Source organism: Pseudomassariella vexata (genome assembly GCF_002105095.1).
Source record: "Pseudomassariella vexata strain CBS 129021 chromosome Unknown BCR38scaffold_7, whole genome shotgun sequence".
Lineage (NCBI taxonomy): Eukaryota > Fungi > Ascomycota > Sordariomycetes > Amphisphaeriales > Pseudomassariaceae > Pseudomassariella > Pseudomassariella vexata.
The window spans coordinates 516,647-541,495 of NW_024467962.1; the positions used below are offsets into that span (position 1 = coordinate 516,647).

Genomic DNA, 24,849 nt, shown 5'->3' on the forward strand with positions numbered 1-24,849 from the left:
TGACGAGCCAAAAGGGGGGTTATGAACAAGGTGCAACTTACAGGTGGAAGATCAATAAGATTTTCACAGTGCGGGTACAGATCAATCCTATGAGATAGATAAGCAATAGTGATGAACTCCAGAATGGAGATTGGTTCTGAGCATTGTCATATCAGAATAGGAGAAAAATGAAATCGGCTCTCAACACCATGAAACCTCGCAAAATTAAGTGATATATAATAATATGGTTAGAACATGACGGTGCCAACAACTTTGGACTTGTTTGAGATTCACTCCAACATGTATGTAGAGTGACAAACCTTGGTTCTTCATATCCTTCACTTGACAGGTGGCTCGTAATTACTCACAAGACAATAATGTGAACAATCACCAAATTCTCCCATTATAAACTCAATGGTCATTTCTTGATCAAGCTTTTCAGTGTACACCTTCAACTTCTTTCCCTCTTTCACTGCCACCAAATATTCCCCTGGCCAGTTGAAGATGCCAGCATTTACCAAGGTTCATCATATTCCTCCCTAATATTCCAAGCCATCTGCAGAGCTTCTTCCTAGTCAAAGTCATGAGCCACCTAGTCATGATTGCACCAAACAGCTCGCCGGCGCGGCCATATGGCAGAGATATAGTTGAGATCTTGGTTTGGCAAGTCAGGCCCGTACCCATTCGGCCAAAGGGTAACAGGGATCGACTGAGACCTACGAAGAATTCAGCAGAACGATTGAGGCGTGCAGAGAGCAAGAGATAGCAAATATGTTTCAGCTCAGTGTAGCAGAAATGCAAACAGAGACTGTTGGATCAACTACGTAACTGGTAAGGCGACGTGCCAATTGAAAAGTCTATAAACATTTCTTGTAGAGTCGAGTAGTTTCTACAGCTTCCCGTCCAGTCCAATGGAGCGGCCCACTCTAGGACGGGAACACCGAGTACGTCCCACGCATGATTTTCGCATCCGTATCCGCAACGCCACATTATCCTTTATACAAGGGCGCCTCGCTTTTTCACCCCATAAACTGGTATCACATTCCTCATTCAACTTCTATCGTAGGTGAGCCCACCACTATTTCTTAATCATGATGTCAAATGCGGGAATGAGTGTCTGGGCGAGCCAGAAAGAGAAGACAAGCTTCGGTCCCGTCATCAGGAGCTTGGGCACCAAGCCCTTAAAGAAACTAGAGAAGCCCTCGTTCTTGGCCATATTGGACAGGATCCGGAAACCACTCTCAGGGTTCTCGAAGTTGCGGTTCTGGATACGGGTCTTGATGACATCGAGAGGGGCAGATACAACCAGCGAGGCCGAAGCACCAGCAATGGACGCGATGAAGTTCTGGAACCACGAAGCCTTGTTGTAGTCGTTTAGGCCGAAAAGGTATTCCTTGGTGAAAGCTGAGCCACCGAATAGAGCGAACGATCCAGGAGCATTGCGGGCGGCTGTCCAACCCCAGCCTCGATAGAGACCAAAACCCTCGTCGGCCACAATCTTGAAGATACCACGGCCTCGGAACGCCTCGGGGTTTGTTTGACGCTTGATTTTAAGGACGTCCAGGGGCAACAGAACAATTTCACCGATACCGATCAGACTGCACATTATTAGCTTGTGTTGCGCATTGTCCAGAGAAACATGATATTCACCTTCCAGCTGTCGAGTGCATAATGGCCTTGCCCGTTTTCTTTCCGAATGCGCCCTCGAAGTCCTTGCCATAATGGAGAGCCAGATAGTCTCTGGCGATTGGTTGACCGCCGTACTTGTATATTCTTTGCAGAACCTGCAAATGGATTAGCTTTGGGTTGCCAACTACACATGTTTGTTCTGAATGACCTTGTATCCAGCGGCATAGCCCAAGCCGGGAAATAGCGACACAAACTTCTTGCCAATCGATGCGGCCGCCTTTTCCCTAAAGATAACATTGTTCAGTTCCGAGGCATTGGCGATTTTGGTTTGGTTGCTCATCAATCGCTTCGCAATCGTGTCGACCTTGTTAGCTAGTCAGTTGTGGAATCACTCGCAATATCGACCGCTTGTACGAACAGGATGGAAGATGGCAAGCTCAGAAATACCGGCAGATCCTACATGAATTAGTACATTTTCTGTAAATTGGGGTCTTTTGTCATCGCATACCAGAACCGAGGAGTCGGGCTACGTTGGACTCCTTCTCCTTGCCTGCGACCATTGGCGGGGACATGTTGACGGTGAAATATGGATTAACAACGAAGGTTCTCGGAAAATAACCTCGAGTGATCACTGTCTCGGCACTGTGGTCGCTGAATGGTGTAGGCAAGGAGTATAGTTGCCTTGGACAGGAAGCTGCGAAAAGAAATGCGAAAAGAAAGGAATGGACGGGCTGCGGACTCGGAGTTGGAGCAAGCTCTGGACATGGAGTTTACGTGGGCGCACGCCGAAATTTTTTTTCTTTGCGCCCGAGCTATAGTTATGTAAAGGTTAACTGGGAAGCTGCAAGGGATCCCTGTATGATAAACTGATACCCACTTTTCCTTTGAGACAGTCAACTGCTGAGACTTTCCACCAGAACTTCTACCTCAATCAGAAGAACCTTCAGACTCATTCAATCTGATTATTCTACTTGCCGTATCATTACTATTTCTTAATTAACGTGTTTCTGAAGGATTCAACCCTCAGATGATGACTCTGTACAGATCCTGTATTGGTTACGATGATCGATGCGCAGTGTGATGTGTGTATTGACTGCTCGGAGTGCTATGTAAGAAGTTACATCTAAGGTAGGTAGGCAGGTGCCGACCTTTTTATCTACACAAGCGATTTCACTGCCTTAGGCACCACCTCAGGCACCACCTCAGGCACACATATGGCGCTCAATCCCACAGTTTCCACTGAAGGCAGCCCAAGAGCAAGGTTTCACATGGGCTTTGTCTTATGATACCGGTCTCTCACCACCAATCATCGGGATGAAAACTATGGACGAAGAAGATTGTCTACCTTTGCTGACTTTATACAATAGCTCTTGCGACATCTTGAATTTTGAAATTGTGAAGCCAATACACCCACTGCAGATTGTCAACCCTGGATTCTTCATAGTGAGTGAGTTCTGGATGAGAATTACCCAAGGAATGCTTGGGCCTGTTCGCTATAATCTTGAACTCTTTGTCAATGCAGGCAGTCAGCCTCAGGACTTGTAACTTTGGAAAGTCATCACCCCGTTGCTCATCTCCATGAAGGTAAATGACCTACCCAAGCACCTGTACCGCCCATATCCAAATAACACCTCAAAGCATCTGTTTAACTCTTCAAGGTGTTTTTCATCTCCTTCTAGTCACCTTCCGGGTCTGAATATATCTGTGTCCTGTCCCCAATACTTCTTGGTTTGCAGGATACCGTAGGTATTTATACCAAACTATGCGATTGCTAGCAATTCATACCCACACACATTGTCCCCTCCTGTGGGGACAGATTTGAAGGCGAGCGACGTAGCTCCGGGGAAATACGAGGGCCCTCTCTGATAACAACTTGCCAGTATTTCAAGTGCCTTGCCTATGACACTACCCGCTTCATGAAAGACGAGGATAATTCATGCATGAGAAACGGCATACACAGCTGAGGACAAGATTGGGTCCAGTTTATACCGTCGCCAACACCATGATATGTTTCTAAAAACACATTGACCATATGAGCCGACTACAAGAGGTTAACTGACTCTTCGTAATGCCCAGGAGTTGGCATTCGAACGTCAGATTACTCACTCGATCACTCTTGTCGGCTGTGACTTCCTCTCCACGAACAAGGAGTACAAACCTCTCGGATTTGTGCCTATAACCCACTTCTTCGCTATCGACATTTTCAACGATGTGGTGTTCGGCAAGGCCTTTGGCTTTGTAAACGAAGGTCAAGGTATCTTTGAGTAACTCAAATGGAATGAAGAGTTCTTCGCTGTTAAGAATACAGCTGTCACGTTGCCTTTTCTTGCCACGTTGGCCCAGGTATCGCTAATCTCAGAGTTGCTTCCAAAGGCGACTGATGCAGTGGGATTGGGCCGCTCTATCAAGTGCCGCCACAGACGCCACATATGAGGGAATGGACTAGGGCTCTAGAAAAGAAAAGACATGCTCAGTGGTCTCTAGATCGGTTCAAGATATGGTAAAGAACGTTTGAAATCCAGGGCGGCACTGAGTCGTGCTATGATGGGCGTGTTTCTGCAGAAACGCGCGAGTAGGAGCGAAGCAATAAACCAATCCATCCTACACGTGTGAGCTGCCCGAAAACCTATCCCATTATGAGACAAACTAATGAATAATACTGCGCAGCGTGGCAGGGACAGACTCTGTCGCAACAGCCCTTCTTTTGACGCCTCGTGCTTACAGTTGTCTTCTTTCTGAGCTCGATACCGCTCAGGAGTCCAAAACTATAAGTGCCCCCAACGAAGACACCGACCAATGACAGGTGCAATAGAGAGAGTTCGGCGATGATATTCTCTGGGAGACCTTGAAGTCAGTTGTCATTAGTGCATTAGGCACAATCCTGAAGATGGCACCTTTGACCTTTTGTCAGTTAACCTGAATATTCAATATGGTAGGAGTATCCTTGGAAGGTCACCATATTTATCGCTAAGACTCTTCAACTCCATATATGCATTTCCCCTAAGCTGAGTTTCTCAACAACGAAAGTGGTGATACTGAATAGAGTAAAGGGCCGGGAACATGGCTTAGGCGGTACCATGACCACAAACATTGATAATAGGTAGCAAGCATGCTAATAAGAGGGTATTTGAAACCATCGGAGCGGCAATCAATATCGACGTTGGAGAAGCTTACTTGCCAGTGGCACATTAAAATCCCACGTATTTATACTGGGCATGGCATACTAAACAATGTATCTGATACCCTCGGTTTTCCAGGCTGTTAATGATCTCATAATCAACACTAGTAGATGAATACTGCAGGCAGCGTTTGGACAGAATATCACAGTCACAATTTCCAAACTGTAACTCCCATTGGACTAGTTAGGGGCTCGCCCTTTCATCTCATGCTGGCGTGTTTGATGATACCTTCAAGCGCTATTGCTGTGCGGGTTGTCAAGGCTGATACTGAGATGTCAAGTACATCAAATACCCAATGCTCCTCATTATACTGATCATGCATGGACTAAACTTAGAAACCAGCCTCATCCTCAATCAGCATATATCGTTTGATACATAAACGAATGATGGATATGCTAACTCAATAACCTTCTGGCTCCGTTGAGAAAGCCATTAGCGCACTAACGCCAAGTGAGCGCACGATGTAACCGCGGTAATGTAGCTAGTAGCCTCGGGGACATCGAAACCCAGCAGGATCCACAGCCCAGATCACGCCTGGCAGGATTTGAAAGTTGAAATCAAAGATGTTCGTTTTGGGCTTGATTTGGCGGAGCATGATGAGGTCTCGATATATGTAAGCCGAGCGATATGGTGCTCTGGCTACTTGAGTAGTTTGGTCTAGTAATAACCTGTCAGGGCGTTCTTCAGTTGTGAGACAAAGAAAACTACAAATTATCATGGTGCTATACGAGAGCAGATCGTATGACTCCAAGTATATATCAACGCAAATAGAGACATTGCGAGCCCTATGGGCGTATCCTCGAGCCACTCCGCAGAGTGCGGTGCTGTAGTACAGCTATAAACAGGACGGTGTATCCAGGGGCCACCTGGAATTTGGCGAACATGGATGCGTCGTAGACCAGGGAGTGCGTAAAATTCAAGGAGGCTCAAGAATACGCATGTTTATGAGTTGAAGAAGCAAGCAGAGTGGCGTCGTTGGCCCAAAGACCTAGGACCGTGCATAGGATCTAAAATCTGGAGTTGAACTGACAATGCTACGGCAAGACGGGAAGGAAGTGGGGGCGATGTGCTATGGCCCAAGCTCCTTGTCAAGTGGGTCTCTAGTGGGATGTGACGACGTCGATAAGATAGCCAGCCGCTAGGCCGTGGTTGCCAGAGTGATTGTTTACAAAAATGCCGGCAAGCTGGAGGCGCGGATTGGGCAACGACTACAGCTTTGTTGACCGCCGTTCATACATTATATGCGCAGTCAGGGCTGCCATCAAGTCTCTTAGACCGTCGCATATTACACCAACGAGGGACAGTAACCTTGCTACGTTTTCTCCCAGCTATCCCAGCTGAAAGATAATCACTCAAACTCGCTTACATCAATTTGTTCTCTTAATTGCTGCTGAGGTGGAATGTACCCCCCCACGCGTTGAGATATACGATTCCCCAAGACATCCTATTCCTTCCACAGTGGTAGAGCGCACACAACCGAAGAAGGTGATGGCGCCGGTCGAGCGAGATGCCCCGGCTGATGCCCGACATCATCTAAGACACAAGCATTCTGCCTCGTCCGATCAAGGACGCGCACTTATCCCAATGTATGTTTTACACACTTCCATTCCGCCTCGCTGGCGATGCCTATGTTCAGTCGCCTAACGAAACGCAGGTGGGACAGCTCCGATCCCGAACGAGCACCGCCTCCACTTCCATTGAATCCCCAATCACCAACCGTGGGCACCTCCCGAATCGGTACTTCTGCCGCGATACAGTCTGCGCATGCCGCTCTGACGGAGAAGGCGCGAGAGAGCGCCCTTGTGCCCACGCTCGCCAAGCGCATGAGTTACGACACCTCATCACCAGAACGTGGGCTCGCATCACGATCAAGCCCCCACAAACGCATGCAGTCTCTCCAACCAGGTAGTGTCAGGGACCTGAGTCTCATGATTGAGGGATCTCCAAGACGCGACTCGTCCCCAGAGAAGTACAACAGCAGACCATCGACCCCAAGTCGTATGCGGGAAACCGACAGAGAGGATTCCGAAAAGGATTTCCGCAGCTCCGGTACTCGTACGCCGCCTCCAATGCCCAACAATTTGAATGGCGTGGTACGGTCATCGGTGCGCAGAGGGACACAGAGCATCCTCGGGGAAAACACGCCACCTCAATCGGCGACAATGCGAGCACTCCACAGCATGAACCCGATGGCCCCAAGGATGGAGGCACCGGTCCCAGAAACCCCCCTGGCGCCGGTCACAAATAACTCGACAGCCCTCGTAAAGGCAAATGCGCCACTGGACCATCTCTCAAACCAGATGGTCACCCTCACGACCATTGCCACAGGTTTACAGAAGGAAATGTCTCTGCTTAGCCGTCGCAGCAGAGATAATGCAACCGACCTGATGAGCCTGAAGGAGGCGACGCATGCGAGGGATGAAGATATTCGCAAGAGCCTCCGTGAATTGGCTAGCAATGTCGACGCTAGAAACCCGCGGGATCCTTTCGGTGGCTCACTCTTCATGGACAGCAAGTCCAATGGCAGCCCGCCTGGTTCTTCAAAGGGAATGAGGCCGTTTTCGCTGCCGCGAATACCATCACCGAATAGTTTCTCTGCATCGATGGACCGAGAGACCATGTCAAGCACGCCGTCTTTGATCAGTGGAGACTCGCCCGCCACACTCGCTTTACTAGAGAAGATTATCCGCGAAATGGGCACCAAGGACGGCCAGGACGCAGTCATTGCTCGTCTTACCGAGCTCGCAGAGGGTCTCGCAGGAATGGCCTCGTCTGGCAAGGTCGAGGAGCTCATTCACCAATTGCAATCCACAAGCCAAGAACTATCACTTGTGCCCGCAGGGGGAGCAGGGGGTGGTGGCGATGGCAGAGGACGTTCGCGAAACTTCGGCTTTGACGATGACGACGACCGGAGTCTTCGCGAAATCGACTGGAACAAGAGTGGCACGAGCATTGTGGGCCAACGAGTCAATGCTCTGATGCACCAAGACAGCGGACGCACATCAGCTTCCCCCTCCCGTGCGGGCGATGTGCTCAATGAGGATGTCATCAAACTCATACGCGGTGTGAAAGACAGCGTTGCCCAAGGCGGTGGCCTGACAGCCGAGGTTAAGGCCCTCGTTCGAGAGCTTCGCGGTGAGGTTCTCGGAATGGGGCGAGAGATTGGCCGACGTCTCGACGAAATCAATGAACAGGCCAACAACCAGAGCGAGCTCGCCACCAAGACCCAGATGGAACGGGTAATTGAAGAAGGCCTAGAGCAGATGCGACTCCACATGAACGAACTACTCGGAGAACACCGGCGTTCCTCAGCTGCGTCGAACAAACCCTTGGTCGACTATCAAGAGATCTACAATGCGATGAGCGCCGCTCTCAACGACTCCCAGGAAAACAAGGCCCAAGACCCCGATCTAAGCAGAGACGATGTGATACAAGCCGTCAGGGAGGCCTGGGAGCAATACAAGCCTGATATTGCCGTTGAACAAATCGGTCTAGAACGTGATGAAGTTCTCGCATGTTTGAAGGAAGGTCTCCAGGAGTACACCCCGCGTCAAGATACCCCTGAGGGAGCTACCAGAGAAGAAGTGCTTGAGGCCGTCATTGAGGGCTTGAAACATTTCACACCACCCAAAGTCGAGACGCCTGCCACCCTGTCCCGCGATGAGATTCTCGAGGCCGTGAGAGAATGTTTGGAGGAATTCGAGTTTCCCGTCGCTCCATCGGCTATCAACAACAACGAGGTGACCAGAGAAGACGTTCTGGAAGCTGTCAAGCAGGGTCTCGAGTCTTTTGATTTCCCAAACATCGCCCATGCGATCGTGCCTCACGGCGGTGCTGTGGAGAATACCGAAATTGTTGAAAGGCTACATGACATCATGCAACTTATGCAAGAGGAGTTCAAGGCCGCTGCGCAAGAAGCCAAGCAGAATGTTGCCGCCCACGGGCGGGACACTGAGCAGGTCTTGGATGCTACTAAAAGTGGCTTTGAGCAACTGCGAAATCATATGGACGGGTACCTTGAGCGTGCTGGTGGCAGCACTGCTGGCCAGGATGAACTCATGGAGACTCTTGTCGATAGCCTAGATGGATTCCGAGAAGAAATATCTGAGCTAGTTGCGAAATCAACTGATGGATCCAAGGCTATGCTGAAGGAAGAAATCGAATCCTTGCGAGACGCAGTCAATTCTTCCCTTGTCCCTCACGCACCCCCTACACACGACAATAGAGAAGTCCTGGAAGCATTGCGGGATGGGCTCGACCGCGTGCGAGCAGAACTTTTGCGTCCTCATGCTGGCACTACTGATATCCTGGACGCCTTACATGAAGGTTTCGGCGATCTGCGCATTAGTGTCGAGAGGATGGGTAATAAGCCCGTGGATCTCACCGCCAATGACGAGATCCTCGACGCTCTGAAGTCGGGACTTGATACCGTCCGAACCGACATAGATGCCCTCCGCGAGTATAACAACGACAGGCAAGTTGCCACCGTGGGTTCAGGAACAATGTCAGACGCCATGGTTCCCATGGATCTTGTGAAGCAAGACGACATCAAGAACCTCGAAGTCATGCTTACTCAGCTCCGCATCAAAGTAGAGGCAATTGAGCCCCCTCCCGGTACTGCAGCGGCATCAGAGGGTCTTTTGTCAAAAGAAGGTCTGTTGTCAAAGGAGGACCTGGCTGACCTGGTGTCCAAAGCCGACTTGGCTGGTATTGTTTCAAAAGAGGACTTAGCTGGTATGGCGGCAAAGCAAGATCTGGCGGAAATAGAGCAAATGCTGCGGAAGGTGCAGGAGACTGTTGCAGATATTGCCGAGAAGGAAGCAGCGAGGGCCACATGGAAGGCCGCCCAGCCAGTGAACCTTGAAGATGCATCGACGAAGGAGGATGTACTGGCCATTGAAACGATCCTTCGCAACACCAAGGGTCGTCTCGATGATCTGATGGACGGCGAGCAAGCGGTGAGGAAGGATCACGTTGATGCTATCGAAGCACTCGTCCTCGAAACCAAGGACTCACTTAACACACTCGCCACACACTTGGAGGCTGTATCCAAGAAGGAAGATGTACAAGCTGTTGAGTCCCTCGTCACTCAAGTCACTCTCGCATTCGATGAGATGAAAGAACGTGCCGAAAAGTCTCTCGAGGACCCGGAGCGTGTCACCAAGACAGACGTGGATGCCATCGAAGCCACTTGTATGGACATGAAAACAGTCATCGAACAGATGTTGAAGACCGACATTGCCGCCCTGCCCTCGAAGGAAGATCTCAAGAACCTGGAGGACGTCGTCAAGGAAATCAAAACTGTTGCCGATACTCAAACCGTGACCAACGCCAAAGCCTTCGAAGAACGACAAGCTGAAATCGTGGGCGTCGGCGAAGGTGTGACTGAAGTCAACACGTTCCTTCAAGAGTTTCAGAAATTGGTCAAGGAGAAGCTCGAGAGCGAAAGTACTAGCATTGAAGGGCTCCAAAAGTTGCTAGAAACCATTGGCGAGACAACTGCTCCCAACGCAAATGTGCATCGAGACCTGAAGGAGATGTTCGAGCTAATGAAATCCGAATTCGAGGAGGCGAAGGCCGGGGTTATCGGTGCCAAGATTGACAACGACGAAAAGCTACAAACCACCACCGACGCTTTGGGAGTGAGAATCGACGAGAAGATTGCCGCCCTGATGACAAAATATGACGAGTTCCAACTTGCAATGGAGGAACGCACCAAGTCTGGAGAAGCCAAAGACGTCGAAATGGGGGCAGCGGTTCTCGGGACCAAAGCTGTTGCCGATGAGTTGAAGCTCCTGATCGATACGCTCGGTTCCACGGTAACCGAATCAATGGAGAAGGCGGAAGAAGCATCCAAGACTGTTTTTGACCGAGTTGAGGAGCTTGTTGCCAAAACTGCAGAGAATCATATCGACGACAAGGGTGAGCATGCGTTGACTCGCGAGGAAATCAAAACTGTCGTCACCGTTGTCGAAGGGCTGCAAGGTCAAGTCGTCGAATCCCAACCCAAGATCCTAGAGTCTGTCAAAGATGTCCTTCTCCTTGTTGGCCAACATTATGAGCACTCCAAGACTGCTACCACTGGTCTCTTGACGAATCTTCAGCAACAGATTGAATATGTCAAGAACAAGGAGCCAGAATTGCCTATGCTTCCGCCTGTTGAAAAATACGACGACACGGAGATACATTCAAAACTCGACAAACTTGTTGACCGCACTCACACAACCGAACTGGAGTTGCGCTCCAAGTTCGACAAGCTTGTTGATCACACCCACACCGCCGACACGGGAATACATTCCAAGCTCGACAAGCTTTCCGCCCAGAACCAAACGGCTGGCACGGAGATGCACTCCAAGCTCGACAAGCTCGTCGACCACACCCACGTGGCCGACAAAGCTTATGCCCAGCTCAAGACTCTGGACAAAGTGCACGCACAGGTCGTGAAGACCGCGGCCGAACTTTCGATATTCATGGAGACCCAGAAGAAACAAATCGAAGCTGCGCGTGAGGACCACGAGAAGACGTTACAAGAGACCAAGACTGCCCTCGCTATTACGGAGGCCGAGAAAGAGAATGTGGAAGCCAATGTGATTTCTCTGCGGTTAGAGCAAGAGGAACTCCGCGAGAGCGTGCTTGCGTTGAGGAACGAGCAAGAGCTCCTCATGCGACAAAAGATTCGTCTCAGTGCTGATGTTTCGTCCTTGGAGACTGCAATGCACATCCGACGAGAGGAGTTACAGCACATGGAAAAGCGGGCAGAGGGTTTGGAACGCCGAATTTTGGAAGGCGTTTTGGATCACTCGCGTGCCCTTCTCATCACTAAAGCCGGTAACAAAGGCCGCGATGCTATGTCTCGCAAACGAGTCCCGGCTGCTAGGTCCAGCCTGACGCCAGCAGACGCTTCGAGTCTGAATTCCCAACCGCCCAACGCCCACCGAAAAGCCGTCAACATTGCTATTAATGGTAACCGAGCCAGTTTGGTCCCGCCAAACCAGACAGGAACGTCGAGGCGCATACTCAGCTTGAGTCAGATCAACAACAACTTACCCGCTGGTGGCATCAAACGAAGCCAGAGTGTGCGTGCTGCACCTGGTCAGGGCGCGTTGCGTAAGGGGAGCTGGGGTGGCGGACTGGGCAAGAAGTACGGGGAGTTGAGTGACGACAAGGAGAATGGACCCATCGATGTAGTGAGGGAGCTCGATGAGCCGCCTGAGAGTGCAGGCGAACCCACTCCTGAGACAGAGCCGGTGGTCGAGGGTGATGAAAGTCATGATGGAGAAGGGCAAGACGGCGCGAGCGACGATGGCACGCTGCGCAAATCAAGCCTGGGTACAACAGTTATCACCAACACCGAGAACAAGGGCGGGTATTCGGATGATTATGATGACGAAAGCTATGACGGTCAGAGTGAATGGACCGAGAGTGGACGCACGAAAAGTGCAGTCGGGGCCGAAAGCGGACTAGGGACAGAGACCGTATCGGATTCAGAGAGCGATGCTGACACCGAGACGCCAGAAGAAGACGGTGATCCCGTGGCACTCGGTGCGTAGGAGGGAAGAAAAGTTACTCTCGTTTGCTTATTTGCTTGTTTGTGTCTCTGCTTGGAGAGTCTTCGTGCTCGAGGGATTTTACCGCTTTTGGAAGGGTATGATTGTCGTTGTTGTTTGTCATTGAGTAGTACAAGACGGGCTTCTTGTCTCTATGTTTATGTGCATATGTCTTTCAGGATCAGGAGCCAGTATGATTGATGACGACAGAAGGAAAACCAGCTTTAGGTGGTCTGATGACACATGATAAGATAGGGGTCAGGAATGTTTATTTAATCAGAGTGCTGCTTTGTTGATGAATCACTACGTTTGCCCTTGGTCTGAGATGGAATCGAATGAGTGATATTGACACAGTGTGTTTGGTAAAGGACGTCGTAGAACTAGCCGGAATCGATATGTGTTTCGTATGCATGTCAGTCTGTAACTATCGGTAGAGAAAGTAGCCAATGATTATACAGTTTTCTAATATAGTCGTCTACCATCCCAAGCCTTCTGTTTATCTGTCGCTTGTATATATTGCATTTAATCTCCCGCAGTCGTTTTGAGTCTTTATTGGGAATGGGGGTTAACGCAAAAGCTCCTGCTATTGGGGTCTGGGGTATAAGGGGTAGAAACTGTCGTGGATAGAAAGAGTATTTGCGCAAGTAGGATTATAGCACTCTGGTTCAATGTTGGTTCTAGCTTTTCAAATTGAGGCAGTAGAACCTCAGGACATGGAGATGTATTGATAATGTCCGGCATGTAATTGAACTGTACACAAAACTGTCACTTCTGAGCAGGACACTTAGACAATGGCGACTGCCTTAATGCGAAGGATACAAGATGGGGAGTCATACTCAGGGCTACATGTAGAACACAATTCCTCTTGGAAGTTACAATCACTTAAAGCAGGGCGATGCCGCCGAATATATTGTGTCACTGTTGAGTTTGTAAGAAATGGACGGGGGGGAGTATGTCTGGACAGAGCATGGTGGTGTTGGACAAGCTTATGACTTCATTATTCGTGGGACGGGCCATTGCAGAGCGCTCCGAATATAATTGGGCTTAAGGATAATACTTTGAACGTGGTGGATTAGTATTAAGTACCTATGACAGGTACTGTCAATGATCAGATTGATGCAATCATAAAACCTCACCTGCGTGTGTGCATGTGTGTTATGCTCAATGATTCCGAGAGGCACTATAGAAAATACAATCACGGCTTACTTCTTTCCAGAATGATTGAATCAAACTTGGTGTCCATTCATATTTCTAGGCAGATGAAGCTGAACACTAGAGTTTGGCATAACTCAAATCCCCACCTTGAAATAGCTTCTCGCCTCCTAATGCGGTACAATACTATCCCCAACTGGCTACACAAATATGGACCAAATTGAGTAAAAGGAAACAAGAAATGATTCATCACGTTAACGTGATAGAAGAGAAACAAAGACGCAACGACGTGCTTTGTAGTCAAATGAGCCCTCCCCCATTCGAAGCATCCCTGAGTCCACTTCCTATAAACCCCCCCATCCCATCCAGAGAGTAATATAGCAACACGGACGACCTCCGCAACCATATACTCATCAACCTAGTCAGCCACCCACCATGTCCACCATCTTCCGCTCACTCCTCTTCCTCTCAACTTCCATCGCCGAACAACAAGCCATATCCAACCAACTCCACTATTCCCCTTCCTCTCCAGCACCAACACCAGCAGCGGCCGCAGCAGCAAACCCAACCGCAACCCGACCCTCTAACCCCCCCCCCCGCCCTCTCGACCGAGAAGTTCCACCATGCCGCGCGTCTCTACGCTCTAGCCTTCGCAATCGTGTTTTCGGTTTAACGGCGATGGGCACACGTACGCGTTATCGCAAGGAGTTGAGGATGAAAAAGGAGGAGGAGGAGTTTACGCGTCCAAGACTGCGGTTGATTTTGGTGTTTTGGTTTAGGTATTGCTTGGAGTGACATACAGGAACTTGGTGGGCGGTTGCTGCTAGGTGGAATTTCGATAAGCAGGACCAGGATTGGGCTGTGGGCGAGGAGCAGTGGTTGAAGTCCCGGGTTCGGGAGCAAGAACGGGATCCGGATCGATGACGGGGTTATTGATAGGGGGTGTGATTAGGTATAGGAATCGAGGTTATATACTCCTGCCATATGATCATCATCCTTATACACAATTCGTACACACCAGTAGACTAAACCACTGGCTTATTTCCTCCTATGCTTCATCTCAATACTGTCCCGCCCCATCGAATCCCACAGACACTCGGGCAGCTTGACCTGCATCTGGCTCTCATCCCAGCCATTCTCCAGCACAGCAGCCAGCACTCTCGGCACCGCCAACGCAGTTCCATTGACCGTCCAAGGGAAATTCACCTTTCCCCCGCTCTTGAACCTCGTCGCCAACCGTCTAGACTGATAATCCGTGCAAATGGAAGCACTCGTCACCTCCCCCCAACCCTCATTCTTCTGCCTCCTCGACGGGAAGAACGCCTCAATATCGCACTTCCTCGTAGCCGAAGCCCCCAAGTCCGTAGACGGCATCTCCAGCACACGACAATGCAATCCCAGCATCTCGAGGATCTCCGTCTGGATATCCACCATCTCATCGAACAACTCGGTAGTAGCCGACAGGTTCGGCTCCGTCCACGCAAACATCTCCACCTTGTTGAACTCGTGCACCCGGTACAACCCCTTCGTATCCACGCCCCGAGCCCCCGCCTCGGCCCGGTAACACCGACTCACCCCGACCCGCTTGAGCGGCAGGTCGGCTTCCTCGATTATGCTATCGGCCTTCATCCCCGCGAGCGGAATCTCGGCCGTCCCGGCCAACACCAGTTCGGGCTTACCCCTCTCCCGGTCCGCCGCCGACTGCGCAAGCGCGTAGATCTGCGTCTCCCCGTTCTGGTCCCGCGGCTGGAACCCGCACGCCGCCGCAATATGTCCGTACACGATGCTCGGCGGCGTGACCTGGCGCCAGCCGTGCTGCGTCGCAATCCTCAGGGCGAAATTAATGAGGGCTTGTTCCAACTGCGCGCCTTCATCGAGGAGGTAGTACCACCCCCACCCGGACGACGTCGCCGCGCCCGCGAAGTCGAGGAGCCCTAGTTCGGACCCGATGTGGACGTGTGAGCGCCAGACGCGGTCGGATTCTGCGGGTGTGGGTTCCGGATGGTCGTTGATGTAGGATAGCACGAGGGGTTCGTTGCCGCGGGGGGTTTGCTCGCTTGTAAGGTTTGGGATCGAGAGGGCGAGTTCTTCGATTTCGGAGGTGAGGCGCAATTCGTTGGCTTCGATGGACGAGAGCTGCATTTTGAGATGCTTGGCTTCCTCGAGGAGCTGCTCTTTGGTCATTTCGCGCAGCTGTTGCAGTGCTGAGTCCTCATCGCCTTGGATGGAGGCCGGGTTGGCGATTTGGTGCCGCAGGAGGTTGCTGCGCTCGCGCAAATGCCGACCATCGCGCTGCTGGTCTTGCCATTGTTGGTGAAGGGTGTTGATGCGCGCCGGGTATGTGCTCTGGAACTTGTAGTTGCGCTCGAGGCAGTTTTGCTCGTAGAGTGTGGGGTTTTGGCGGATGTGCTTTACGTCGATACTCGGCCGTGGAGCGGACGTCGGGCGGGTTGGAGTGGAATCTGGGGAGGTCGAGCTCGGGGTCGAGTTACCCAGGCGCGTTGAGTGGTGGAAAAGACGCGGTTTCAAGGGCATGGGACGACATTGGAGGCAGATGAAGGGTCTTCTGGTGACCCTCATCGTGACTGGTCAGATGAACAATGGCGATGTCAAGACTGGGACAATTTCTTTCACAATTGCTAGTCCTCCCTGCCTCGACGTTGTTCGTGATCCTCAATCGTCTGATAATCGGAGATCCTCAATATTTTACTTCATACCATAGTAGCTTCCCCCGCATTTGCAGGGGTAGCCATGCGATACTGATATTAGCCTTAGCCGTGCCTATCCCGCTGCACCGAATGATCAACCCGTTTGTAAGATCCGAGGTTGACATCGGGAGCTTAGTCAAGTTGTTTACCAAGTATTCCGAAGTTCACATACAGTTTCTTATCCAGTATATCTCATTCTTTCCATAATGGCCTCACAGTTCAGTTCTTTAATGACCCATAATGAGGGGAATCCTAGAGGCCTCATACACCAATTGCACTCTTGATAATGTACCTTTATGAATGTAAACCCAGTGAGGCAGCTAAGAGGTAACATCGCTAGAGATCATGTGCTTGAATATGGGTAAATAAGGTCAATTTAACAGTATCCCAACCAAGTCAGGATACTCTTTCTCTAGCTGCGTACCTAAATGTTGCACTGCAATTTCTTAAGCCACACCAGGCGCTTAAGTGCCCTATGAAATCTGGCAATCGAGGTCTGCCGAACAAACTGGCAGGCTGATGGCTTCATATTTCACTGCAATATAGGCCTTATGACATTTCGTAAAACTCAATATGCTCGGGCGTTTGGTCGCGGGTAACAGCTTACAGCATTGGGACCGCAGATTGCTCTGCAATATCCCCCGATAAAGCATGTTTCCATTGTTAGACAGCCCTTGAGTGCCTGTTGGACGCCTCCTGCCCCACGACTGGAGTGCAATATGCCGACTCTGACCAGACTAGATAGAGGTTTCCAAGGCTATATGCTAATCGAGGTATCTAGTACCAGCAATGCACCTAGTGACACTTTCGTGCTTAAGGTCCTTATATATAGTATTTTTCTTCTATGAGTATGTTATGCTTAAAATAAGCATGATCTCAATGAATATTAGCAAAGTTCTAACTCGCGGTAATAATAAGTTTAGAGTGATGGCTGCGTATACAGTATGCACGAAATTGATAGTGCGGAATGTGATATCCTTAACTGGAATCTGTCGGAATCCAAGTATTAGGGGCTGTATTGGTACTATGGAGGTGCGTGAGGACCAATCCTAAGTTGGCCCCGAGGGGTCCCTAAATACTACAACGCATGCCTGCCGGCCTCGTTGATGGTAATTCACTGCAATATTGTCCCACACGAGGGCCGACGCTGGGCAAGTATCGTCTGGATGTGGCAACGATACCCCTATCTCTGCATCACGAGTTTCTCGCAAGATGATAGATGATCCAGCCACCTACCCCCTGCTACGACTTCTTCAGCTCTTATGTAGATTTCGGGTTCGTGCTTTGTTTTCTGGACATACTATTCGATGTGGTAAACTGAAATAATCACACACAGCCAAGGTGCACATTATTTTCTCTGCAATTTTAACTCTCACAAGGCCGCCCTCAAGCTAGTAGCGTCGTTGGAATCCGCAGCCGACGCCTCTATGTCTCGATTCTCCCCACGACGCGGTGTATGAGCTGGGAGAAAATTCGATAGAAATTCTGTAGATATAGTACGTTTTCCGCGTCCATGCCTTGCAGCGTTATACTCGGCTGCAGTCTCCCTCCCTTAGATAACATAGGCTTGGCCCCCTTCTTCACTCACCATGATGTCATGTGATTATTCTTCATACCTCGTATTGTGCCTTTCCTACTTTGATGAGTGAACCGAAAAGGTGGGAGCACCCCAGAGCCACAAACAATACCCGTGTCCCCCCATACATGCCAGTACTTCACCGCGTACGAAGCAATCATTGGTGACATATGAGCCAACAATGGGGAAACTGGCGTCTACAGCACAATTGGACTCGGGAAATATGATGTCAAAGTGTTACTGCTACCAATCTGCCGCAATGTCCAGGCTTTCACAGCAATTTGAATCCTCACGAAGGCGATGATTTCGAAAATCTGTGGGCCCACCGATATTGTGTCGACCGGGGGTGGTGTGCCTCTTGGAGCACGTAATTCATAATAACCCGCTTCTTTTCCTATGTACTCCCTCAAGTTTATAGATATCAGAGTTCAGGCCTCTCAAGTTGTTCTTCCCGTAGATCCCTAACTCTAGGATATAAACTAAGCTACTCCGTATATCTGATCCTTCGATCTAAGAGAGGGAACTTCAATCAAATATGAAAGTATAGTGATATACACTCATATATCAACCCTATATCCACTGACCAATCCATCATACTTAAGCCAGACAAAACTTGTCGTCAAGACTCTCGATAATTGGGTATCCTGCATAATAAATCAACTGACTGTCCCATCATCAACAAAAACTCCAGTATACATGACAGGCTTGCTCCATATCCCACCATATATCGTTCATGAATCGTTATTCCGTCGGCCCGGCCTGGCCCGGACACATCTTCGTTTCGCAGCTCACATCATATCCATCTATTTTCTCCGTTCATCGTACTGCCAACTCCGTCTTCGCCAATCTCCACTTCGTTTCGAGGAGAGATTGACCGACCCGATTTGAGTTGATCCCCTCCTACCTCCTACCCCTCAACCACCCAAGGCAGATCCCTCTCTACAACCCTAACACAAGTCAAATACCCCACCGGCGCCGCGACAGGGCCATCCTTCCCCACATTACTCAGCTCAAGCTCAAGCCCACTTCCCATCAACGGCCTGACCAATTCTTTCGCCGCATTCTTCAGCTCATCGACCCGCTTCTCGAACCGTCGCAGGTTATCCCTGCTATATAAGTCGGGCGTCAATTTGAGGAACTTCTTGCACTCGTCGTGGGTAAGATACGCCCCTCCATGTGCCGAGCCCAGCGTGCGGTACGCCCTTCCGACATTTGCCAGACTCGGCGTGGCGGCCGGCGTGGCGGCGGGCGCGGACCGGTTCGCGCCGCCCGTTGCGTCCCGAGATGAGCCGCCACGGCGGCCAGAGCCTGATGCTGGCGCAGGTGGAGGGGCGGGCGAGGTGTTGTCTGCGAGCCATTGGCGGAAGAAGCTTATGGCGAGCCAGTCGAGGTAATTGCTTCCGGGCGTGACGCGCTCTCCTCTCGCGTTCGTGAGGTGGAGTCGGAACAGCCTTCCTTCGATCCTTGACACCGTTTCTTCGAGCTCATCGACTTTGTCTTCAATTATGTCCAGGACGATTTCTGGCAAGGCGCTCCTAATGCTGCGTTCCCCTGCGGGCCATTGACCCACGACATGGATCAATGCTTCCTGGAATATCACCTTGCTCCTGCTCAAATAGCCCAGGCGTAGGTATGATACGGGGTACTTGGCAATTTGCTTCCACAAGCGCGACTGGAATTGCAGCAAGTGATGGTCGACCCTCGGCCCGCACACAGCCAATGCGTCGTATTGATCAGCCAGCGTCAAGAGCGACTTGCATTGTACGTAAGCGTCGGCAATATTGATACCGTCGAGCACCGGCGGGTAGTTATAAAAGATGCGAAACAAGTTATCGTAATCGCGAAGGAGGTCGGCGTCGGCTTGGGAGATGGGCAAGCTATCACGCGGCTGATGGTTCGACGGATGGTGATGCGTGAGCGAGAGGTTAGCGACGGATCGGAAAAAAGACGACGACGAATGGCTCGGTTTGTGCCGAGTCGAGGACGTGTTTGCGCTCGGTGACGGTGCCCCCCCAAATATCGAGTTCGTTTGCGCCGGCCCATGGTTGGAAATGCTGCTGTTGTCTGCCTCTTTCTGCACCAGCATGGGTATATCATCGCCCCCTGAGCCGGGATCTAGCTCGTACCTCCAACGCCTCCTCGGGCCAGGCGATCCCGCACCAGGCCTGGCCACCTCGTTTCCACTCATGTCACTCCCACTCCCACTCCCCAGATTGACGCCGCTGTCCTCGCCTATCCTCGCGAGCTGCCTGCCGCTGCCGGGCCCCGATTCCGGCAGCTCGGGTAGCACGCTGGCCTTGGACCATTCTTGGCTTGTGCTGGCCTCGAAAAACCCAGAGCATCGCGTCAGAGTGTGTCGGTGCAGGAGATAGCGATTTTGAGTGGTGCCGGCCTTGATAAGGATCTCAACGTCGCCCGAGTGGCTGAAGACGGGGAACTCATTCTGGGGTATGTACGAGGTTCCGCCGGCGTGGGAGCGGTTGTATCTCTTGCTGCGCGACGAGGCGTGGGGTCTGGAGTGAACGACAGACGACGGGCCGCGGACCGTCAGGGAGTGGGTGTTGTGGTCGGGTAGTTGCGAGACCATGAATACGGCTCTTCCTGCTTAGCAAGCTTGTCCGAGAACACTAAAAAAGAAGAAAAGCTGGGTTCGAAAACGATTGCGCGCGTGGATGGAATGATACGCCGCTCAGTGGACAATGGCCAGAGTGCAAAGAGCAGCACCACTCCGGTCGCGATCCGGTAAGCTGGTGATGTGCGTACCAAGATCTTATGTAGCTTGAGGTGAGGGGCAACAAGCTCGTGCGGCTGGAGCTCATCTCATCACGCGATGATCCAAGGTGCCGGAAACGCGATGGTTGATTGAAGTATCACAGAACTCAAACCGGACACGAGGAATATTGATGACGTCCTCATGGGGGTCTCGAGTCAGTTGAGAATGTGAGGTAAAAGTTGAAGCGCCTGGCAGTCTTTCTATCGTCTCTCTCCTTGCTTGAGTGGGAGTTCCCACAGCTCTAAGAGTCTGGGCTACTCCCAAAAGTTGGCGAACAGGCTGGGAGGATGTTGACCGAGCTCCTGATTGATTGAGCTTCCAAGCGTGAGGCTGTGCCGTGATTTCGCCACACCAGGGGGCGGGGGGAGGGGGGGGGGGGTTGGTGGTCTGCTACAGGGGATTGGAGTCTCCAGTTGCAGGCGGTCGCTTCGACGGTCTCGTGGACGAAAAAGGTCTAGGAGAGAGAAACAAAAAATCTTTATACATGGAATGACCAAAGTCGCAACAATGGTGAGGGACAAGTTTGGATATAAACTCGAAACTTGGGGCTCAGACACCAACCCCTTGACTTGACGAGCTAAAAGGTAACTAGCAGTCCACCCGTCCTGTGCCGCATACAAAGCGTCTATCTTGGTCTCGTGCGTTTTTGTCCATGTTTATTGATTGACGCTGCACGACGTTAGAACTTTCTGCCAATGCGCATTGATGCAACCACTAGCAGCAGGAAAACAACAAGGACCCGCCGCTTGCAGCCGACCTATCGATAACATCAGCCCGTTTCTCGCCCTCGACTGGCTTCCGAGTTTCCCTAGATGGGGTCGAATCCGTCGGCCAAATACGTCGTCGACCAGTCAAATGCGCGGGACCGGGGGTTGGCTCGAACTCGGCATTCTGGGACATCCCTGACATCGAGTCATCGTCGAAGCTTTTCCTGTGCAGGTGCTTTACCTGTACACCCGCTGCTGTTGCACTGCGTAAGTAAATTAAGTGCGCAAACGGCATTCCTGGCGAACTGGCAGCTCGCCGGAAACGGAAGTGTTGATTGATGTCAAACTTGACTAGCAATAAGTCGGGGATCAACCAAATCATTCTCGCTTGTTAGGAGGCCACAAGCAAGCTTCACCGACACCCGCAGAGAGTGAGACAATCGACGAGCGTGATCTTGAACTAGAGTATACCAGGTTCATGGCAATAGAATTCGAGACCGACTCCGTCATGGAGCCGAACTGAATTAGACCTCGCAGAGTAGCACGGGTTTGAAGCAGAATTTGGCACGCGGGAAGTGAACCCTCTTGACAGCAAAGCCGACGCGACATCCTTCATATCTCATTAGAGCATGACTCCATTTTGAAGCCAACGCATGCTGAGTATTGCTTGTATCAAATCGGGTATCACCATATGCTCTACATCTCCAAAACCGCTTCTGCAGTCCTATTCCTCTCCCGTGAGGTCGATAAAACTCACGTCGCTCCGCCTCCAATGATTCCCCTTGTTCTGTCTTCCAAGTCGCTCCGCCTCCTCGACTGTGACCTCGATCTCCCTGTAGTAGCCCGGCTCGCTTTTCCGCGGCACGTATAGCTTGGTCGTTCTCATCCCGAATACGTCTTCCATCTTGCTCTGTTTGCTGGGCGGCTTCTTTGGTACACTGGAGCGATTTGATGCTGGTACGGGGTTTGTGCCCGAGCTCTCGTTCGTAGCTGTAGCTGGTTTGTAGAAAACGGGTGCTACTGGTGGTGGCGGATCAAGAGCTGGAGGGGGCGAAACTGCTGAAGCAGCCGGCGATCGAACTTGAAGCAACCGGCCGGCAAAGCTGCTCAATGGGGGCAGGCCATCGTCATCTTCAGATTCGGATTCCAACGACATGGCTTCAGCGACTACAGTGCGAGACCTCGTGAGTGGCCCCCTCGAGTTCCTTGTACCAGTCTGCCTCGCAGCGGCGGAATCACCTCGTCCAGCGGGCATCAACTCGGTCATAGCCCACTTGCGTCGGGGTCTCTCACTCGAGCATAGCGTTGGACTTCGATCCCTTACTGCTGAAACTCTCGGAGGATCTTCCGAGCCCGCTCCCAGCGGCGTATTGGGCCGCGAGTTTTGAGGGCTAGTCACCGGTGGCATATTCTCCTTATCTGGGGCTGCCTTAGCACCTGCAAAGCCCAACCTCACACGCGAGCGAGCAGCCGGGACAGGCGATGCAGGGGGGCTAGAGGATATGAGAATGGCCTCGAAAGTATTGTTGGAAGCGTATTTGGTCTTGGTACCCCTGGGACTAGGTTGTGAGCCGGCGATTGTCCAGGGGTTCGTCTTTGGGTCCGGTGGTAGAGTATCCCCGGAGGACGTGGACTTTGTTTGCTTACGTGTGGTGCACCTCGATGAGGGTCGTGGTTTGGGCGAAACGCTTGATGCCGGGAGCGATGGCTGGCTCTTTGTCGCTGCTGGGAAGGTGTCGAGGGCACTGCGGCTCCGGACTGGGGAGCTAGGCTTTTCCAAGGCAGATGTTGCCTCAACTACCATAGTTGCCGGGAGGCTCTTGGTGACTTTAACGTATCGGTCAAGTGCGCCAATGTGCATCCCACCGAGCTTGCCCTTTGGCTTTGGTTTCGCCGAAGCCTTCAACTTCTTCCGGGAGGCCTTCGCACGCTGTGCCTCCTCCCAGTCTTCCACCATAAGGGGGATTCCAAGCTTGGCGACCGTTTCCGGTATCCAAGATAGATCTGGCTCGGTGGGATTGAAAGGTTTTCTGCTTCTTGGTTTGGCAACCGCTTCTGCCTCGTCCTCATCTGCCAGTGCTTCAAACTCATCGTCGCTGTTGAGTGCCAATCCGTCTCGTCCGTATGATATCTCCTCCTCGGGCTCCTCTTCGAAATTGTAGCCCACAATGTCGGTGGGTGCAAATGAAACCCGGAGCTCTGGCGTGGCATCTGTGCTAAAATGGATCCGACGGTTGGTAATTGCCTTGACGAGACGAGAATGTGCCTCCTCTATGTTTTCGTTATTGCGCGTCTGGCTGTCCTGCAATTGGTCCAAGTCCATTATCTTTCGCACCAAAAGCGATGGGGCAAGAACCCGAATGAATTTGATTGCGCCTCCTCTGTACTCCCAGTCAAACGTTTCTCTCACGAATTCGCGTAGCCCCAAGACGTCCAAAGGCTTGTTCCAGCTCTGGGTCTCTAATTTTGCTAAGCTCGACGTAGCGGATACCACAGGATGAGTGTAGTATCTCAGGACTTCTAGGTTAGGAAAGTCCTCTGGCACTATTAAAGCCTTATGCTTGGTTCTGAAAAAACGACTCTCGTTCGTTTGAAGTTCGTGAATCAGGTTCTCCCTCCACTCTTCCAAGCCGCTAGTATCAGACCCCTTGAGTCGACATAACGATTTGCCAAAGCCAGCTCTGGCAGCTTCGCAAGCCACCTTGACACCGGCGCCCGGGATTCCCTCGGGTATATAATCACCTCCACTCATCAAAGCTACCAGCACCATGCCCTCGCGATCGAGTCCCGTCTCGCCCTGGCTCAGCTCTTGCGTGTCGTACATGGACACGTGCGTCGGCGTCTTGCTCCCCTTAGAGCCCTCTGCGGACCAGTTCCTCAGGGTCCGCGTGCAGCCGAACATGATGGTGTCCACGTCTTCGCTGAGTACGGCGTCCACTATGCCGTTCAGCTGGAGCAAAGCGCATTCTGCTTCGGCTTCGCCCGGTGCATCGTGTATTCGGAAGCCGAACAGTCGTAGAAGCCGCTTGGCCATGGAGGTGGCCACGCCATCGCCGCGACCAGAGCGCTTGTGTCTTTTGAAAACCGGTTTATTGGGGCCATCGAAGACGAATATGGGCTGGATGGAGAGGCTGAGGAGTCGGAGTAGGCGGTAGAAAAGGGTCCGGATGGCTGGATTGGAGCCGCCTCTTGCAGCTTGAACCTGGAACTGCCATATCGAAATGTCTATAGCTATGCGTAGTGGGCGACCACGTTGTTCGAGATGTTCAACAGCGAGCTTGGTCAGCGATATTCGCTTGCCAGTGCCGATTTCTTTGTAGATTCTGGGACAAAAGTCAATCCTGTGATTGCACCGTGCGTATGATTTGCTCAGAGCCGTACCCTTTGATGCCCATGGTGAAGCTCCAGCGCCAAAGTTTGATGGCTACCAATCCATGAAGTTCTGTTTGCAAATCTAGCTGCTTACTATATAGCCAGTGGATATCGAGTGCTCGTGAGCTATGGTATACTCATGATGAAGGCTTTCAGCTCGTGGTGGACGTCGGACGACGTTATTGATCAGTGAGCACGGCCCGGGTTGTTGACTTTGGTTTCCACAG

General features: G+C 51.4%; 5 protein-coding genes across 5 annotated transcripts; 1 reads left to right on the forward strand and 4 right to left on the reverse strand.

The window, feature by feature from the left end:
* Positions 1 to 1,057: 1,057 nt before the first annotated feature.
* BCR38DRAFT_485102 (mitochondrial carrier domain-containing protein) lies at positions 1,058 to 2,180 on the reverse strand (the record flags this gene model as incomplete). Its single annotated transcript, XM_040863834.1, has 5 exons — positions 1,058 to 1,577; positions 1,630 to 1,763; positions 1,817 to 1,972; positions 2,027 to 2,064; positions 2,117 to 2,180. The coding sequence occupies 5 exons, from the start codon at positions 2,178 to 2,180 to the stop codon at positions 1,058 to 1,060; spliced, it is 912 nt and encodes a 303-aa protein (XP_040715375.1).
* A 3,790-nt stretch (positions 2,181 to 5,970) lies between these two features.
* On the forward strand, positions 5,971 to 12,641 carry BCR38DRAFT_433581 (uncharacterized protein). The gene is made up of 2 exons (XM_040860261.1): positions 5,971 to 6,373; positions 6,442 to 12,641. Exons 1-2 carry the CDS (start codon positions 6,276 to 6,278, stop codon positions 12,335 to 12,337), a joined length of 5,994 nt encoding a protein of 1,997 aa, XP_040715376.1. The 5' UTR covers positions 5,971 to 6,275; the 3' UTR covers positions 12,338 to 12,641.
* A 1,450-nt stretch (positions 12,642 to 14,091) lies between these two features.
* BCR38DRAFT_433583 (uncharacterized protein) lies at positions 14,092 to 16,211 on the reverse strand. Its single transcript, XM_040860262.1, has one exon. The coding sequence runs from the start codon at positions 16,064 to 16,066 to the stop codon at positions 14,525 to 14,527; it is 1,542 nt and encodes a 513-aa protein (XP_040715377.1). The 5' UTR covers positions 16,067 to 16,211; the 3' UTR covers positions 14,092 to 14,524.
* A 2,466-nt stretch (positions 16,212 to 18,677) lies between these two features.
* Positions 18,678 to 20,357, reverse strand: BCR38DRAFT_409373 (uncharacterized protein; the record flags this gene model as incomplete). Its single annotated transcript, XM_040858367.1, has 1 exon — positions 18,678 to 20,357. The coding sequence occupies one exon, from the start codon at positions 20,355 to 20,357 to the stop codon at positions 18,678 to 18,680; it is 1,680 nt and encodes a 559-aa protein (XP_040715378.1).
* Positions 20,358 to 22,739: 2,382 nt separating this feature from the next.
* On the reverse strand, positions 22,740 to 24,572 carry BCR38DRAFT_318744 (PIN domain-like protein; the record flags this gene model as incomplete). Its single annotated transcript, XM_040854745.1, has 2 exons — positions 22,740 to 22,844; positions 23,010 to 24,572. Coding segments are annotated over 2 exons (1,668 nt in total), but the record flags the coding sequence as incomplete, so codon positions are not given.
* Between the last annotated feature and the right edge of the window lie 277 nt (positions 24,573 to 24,849).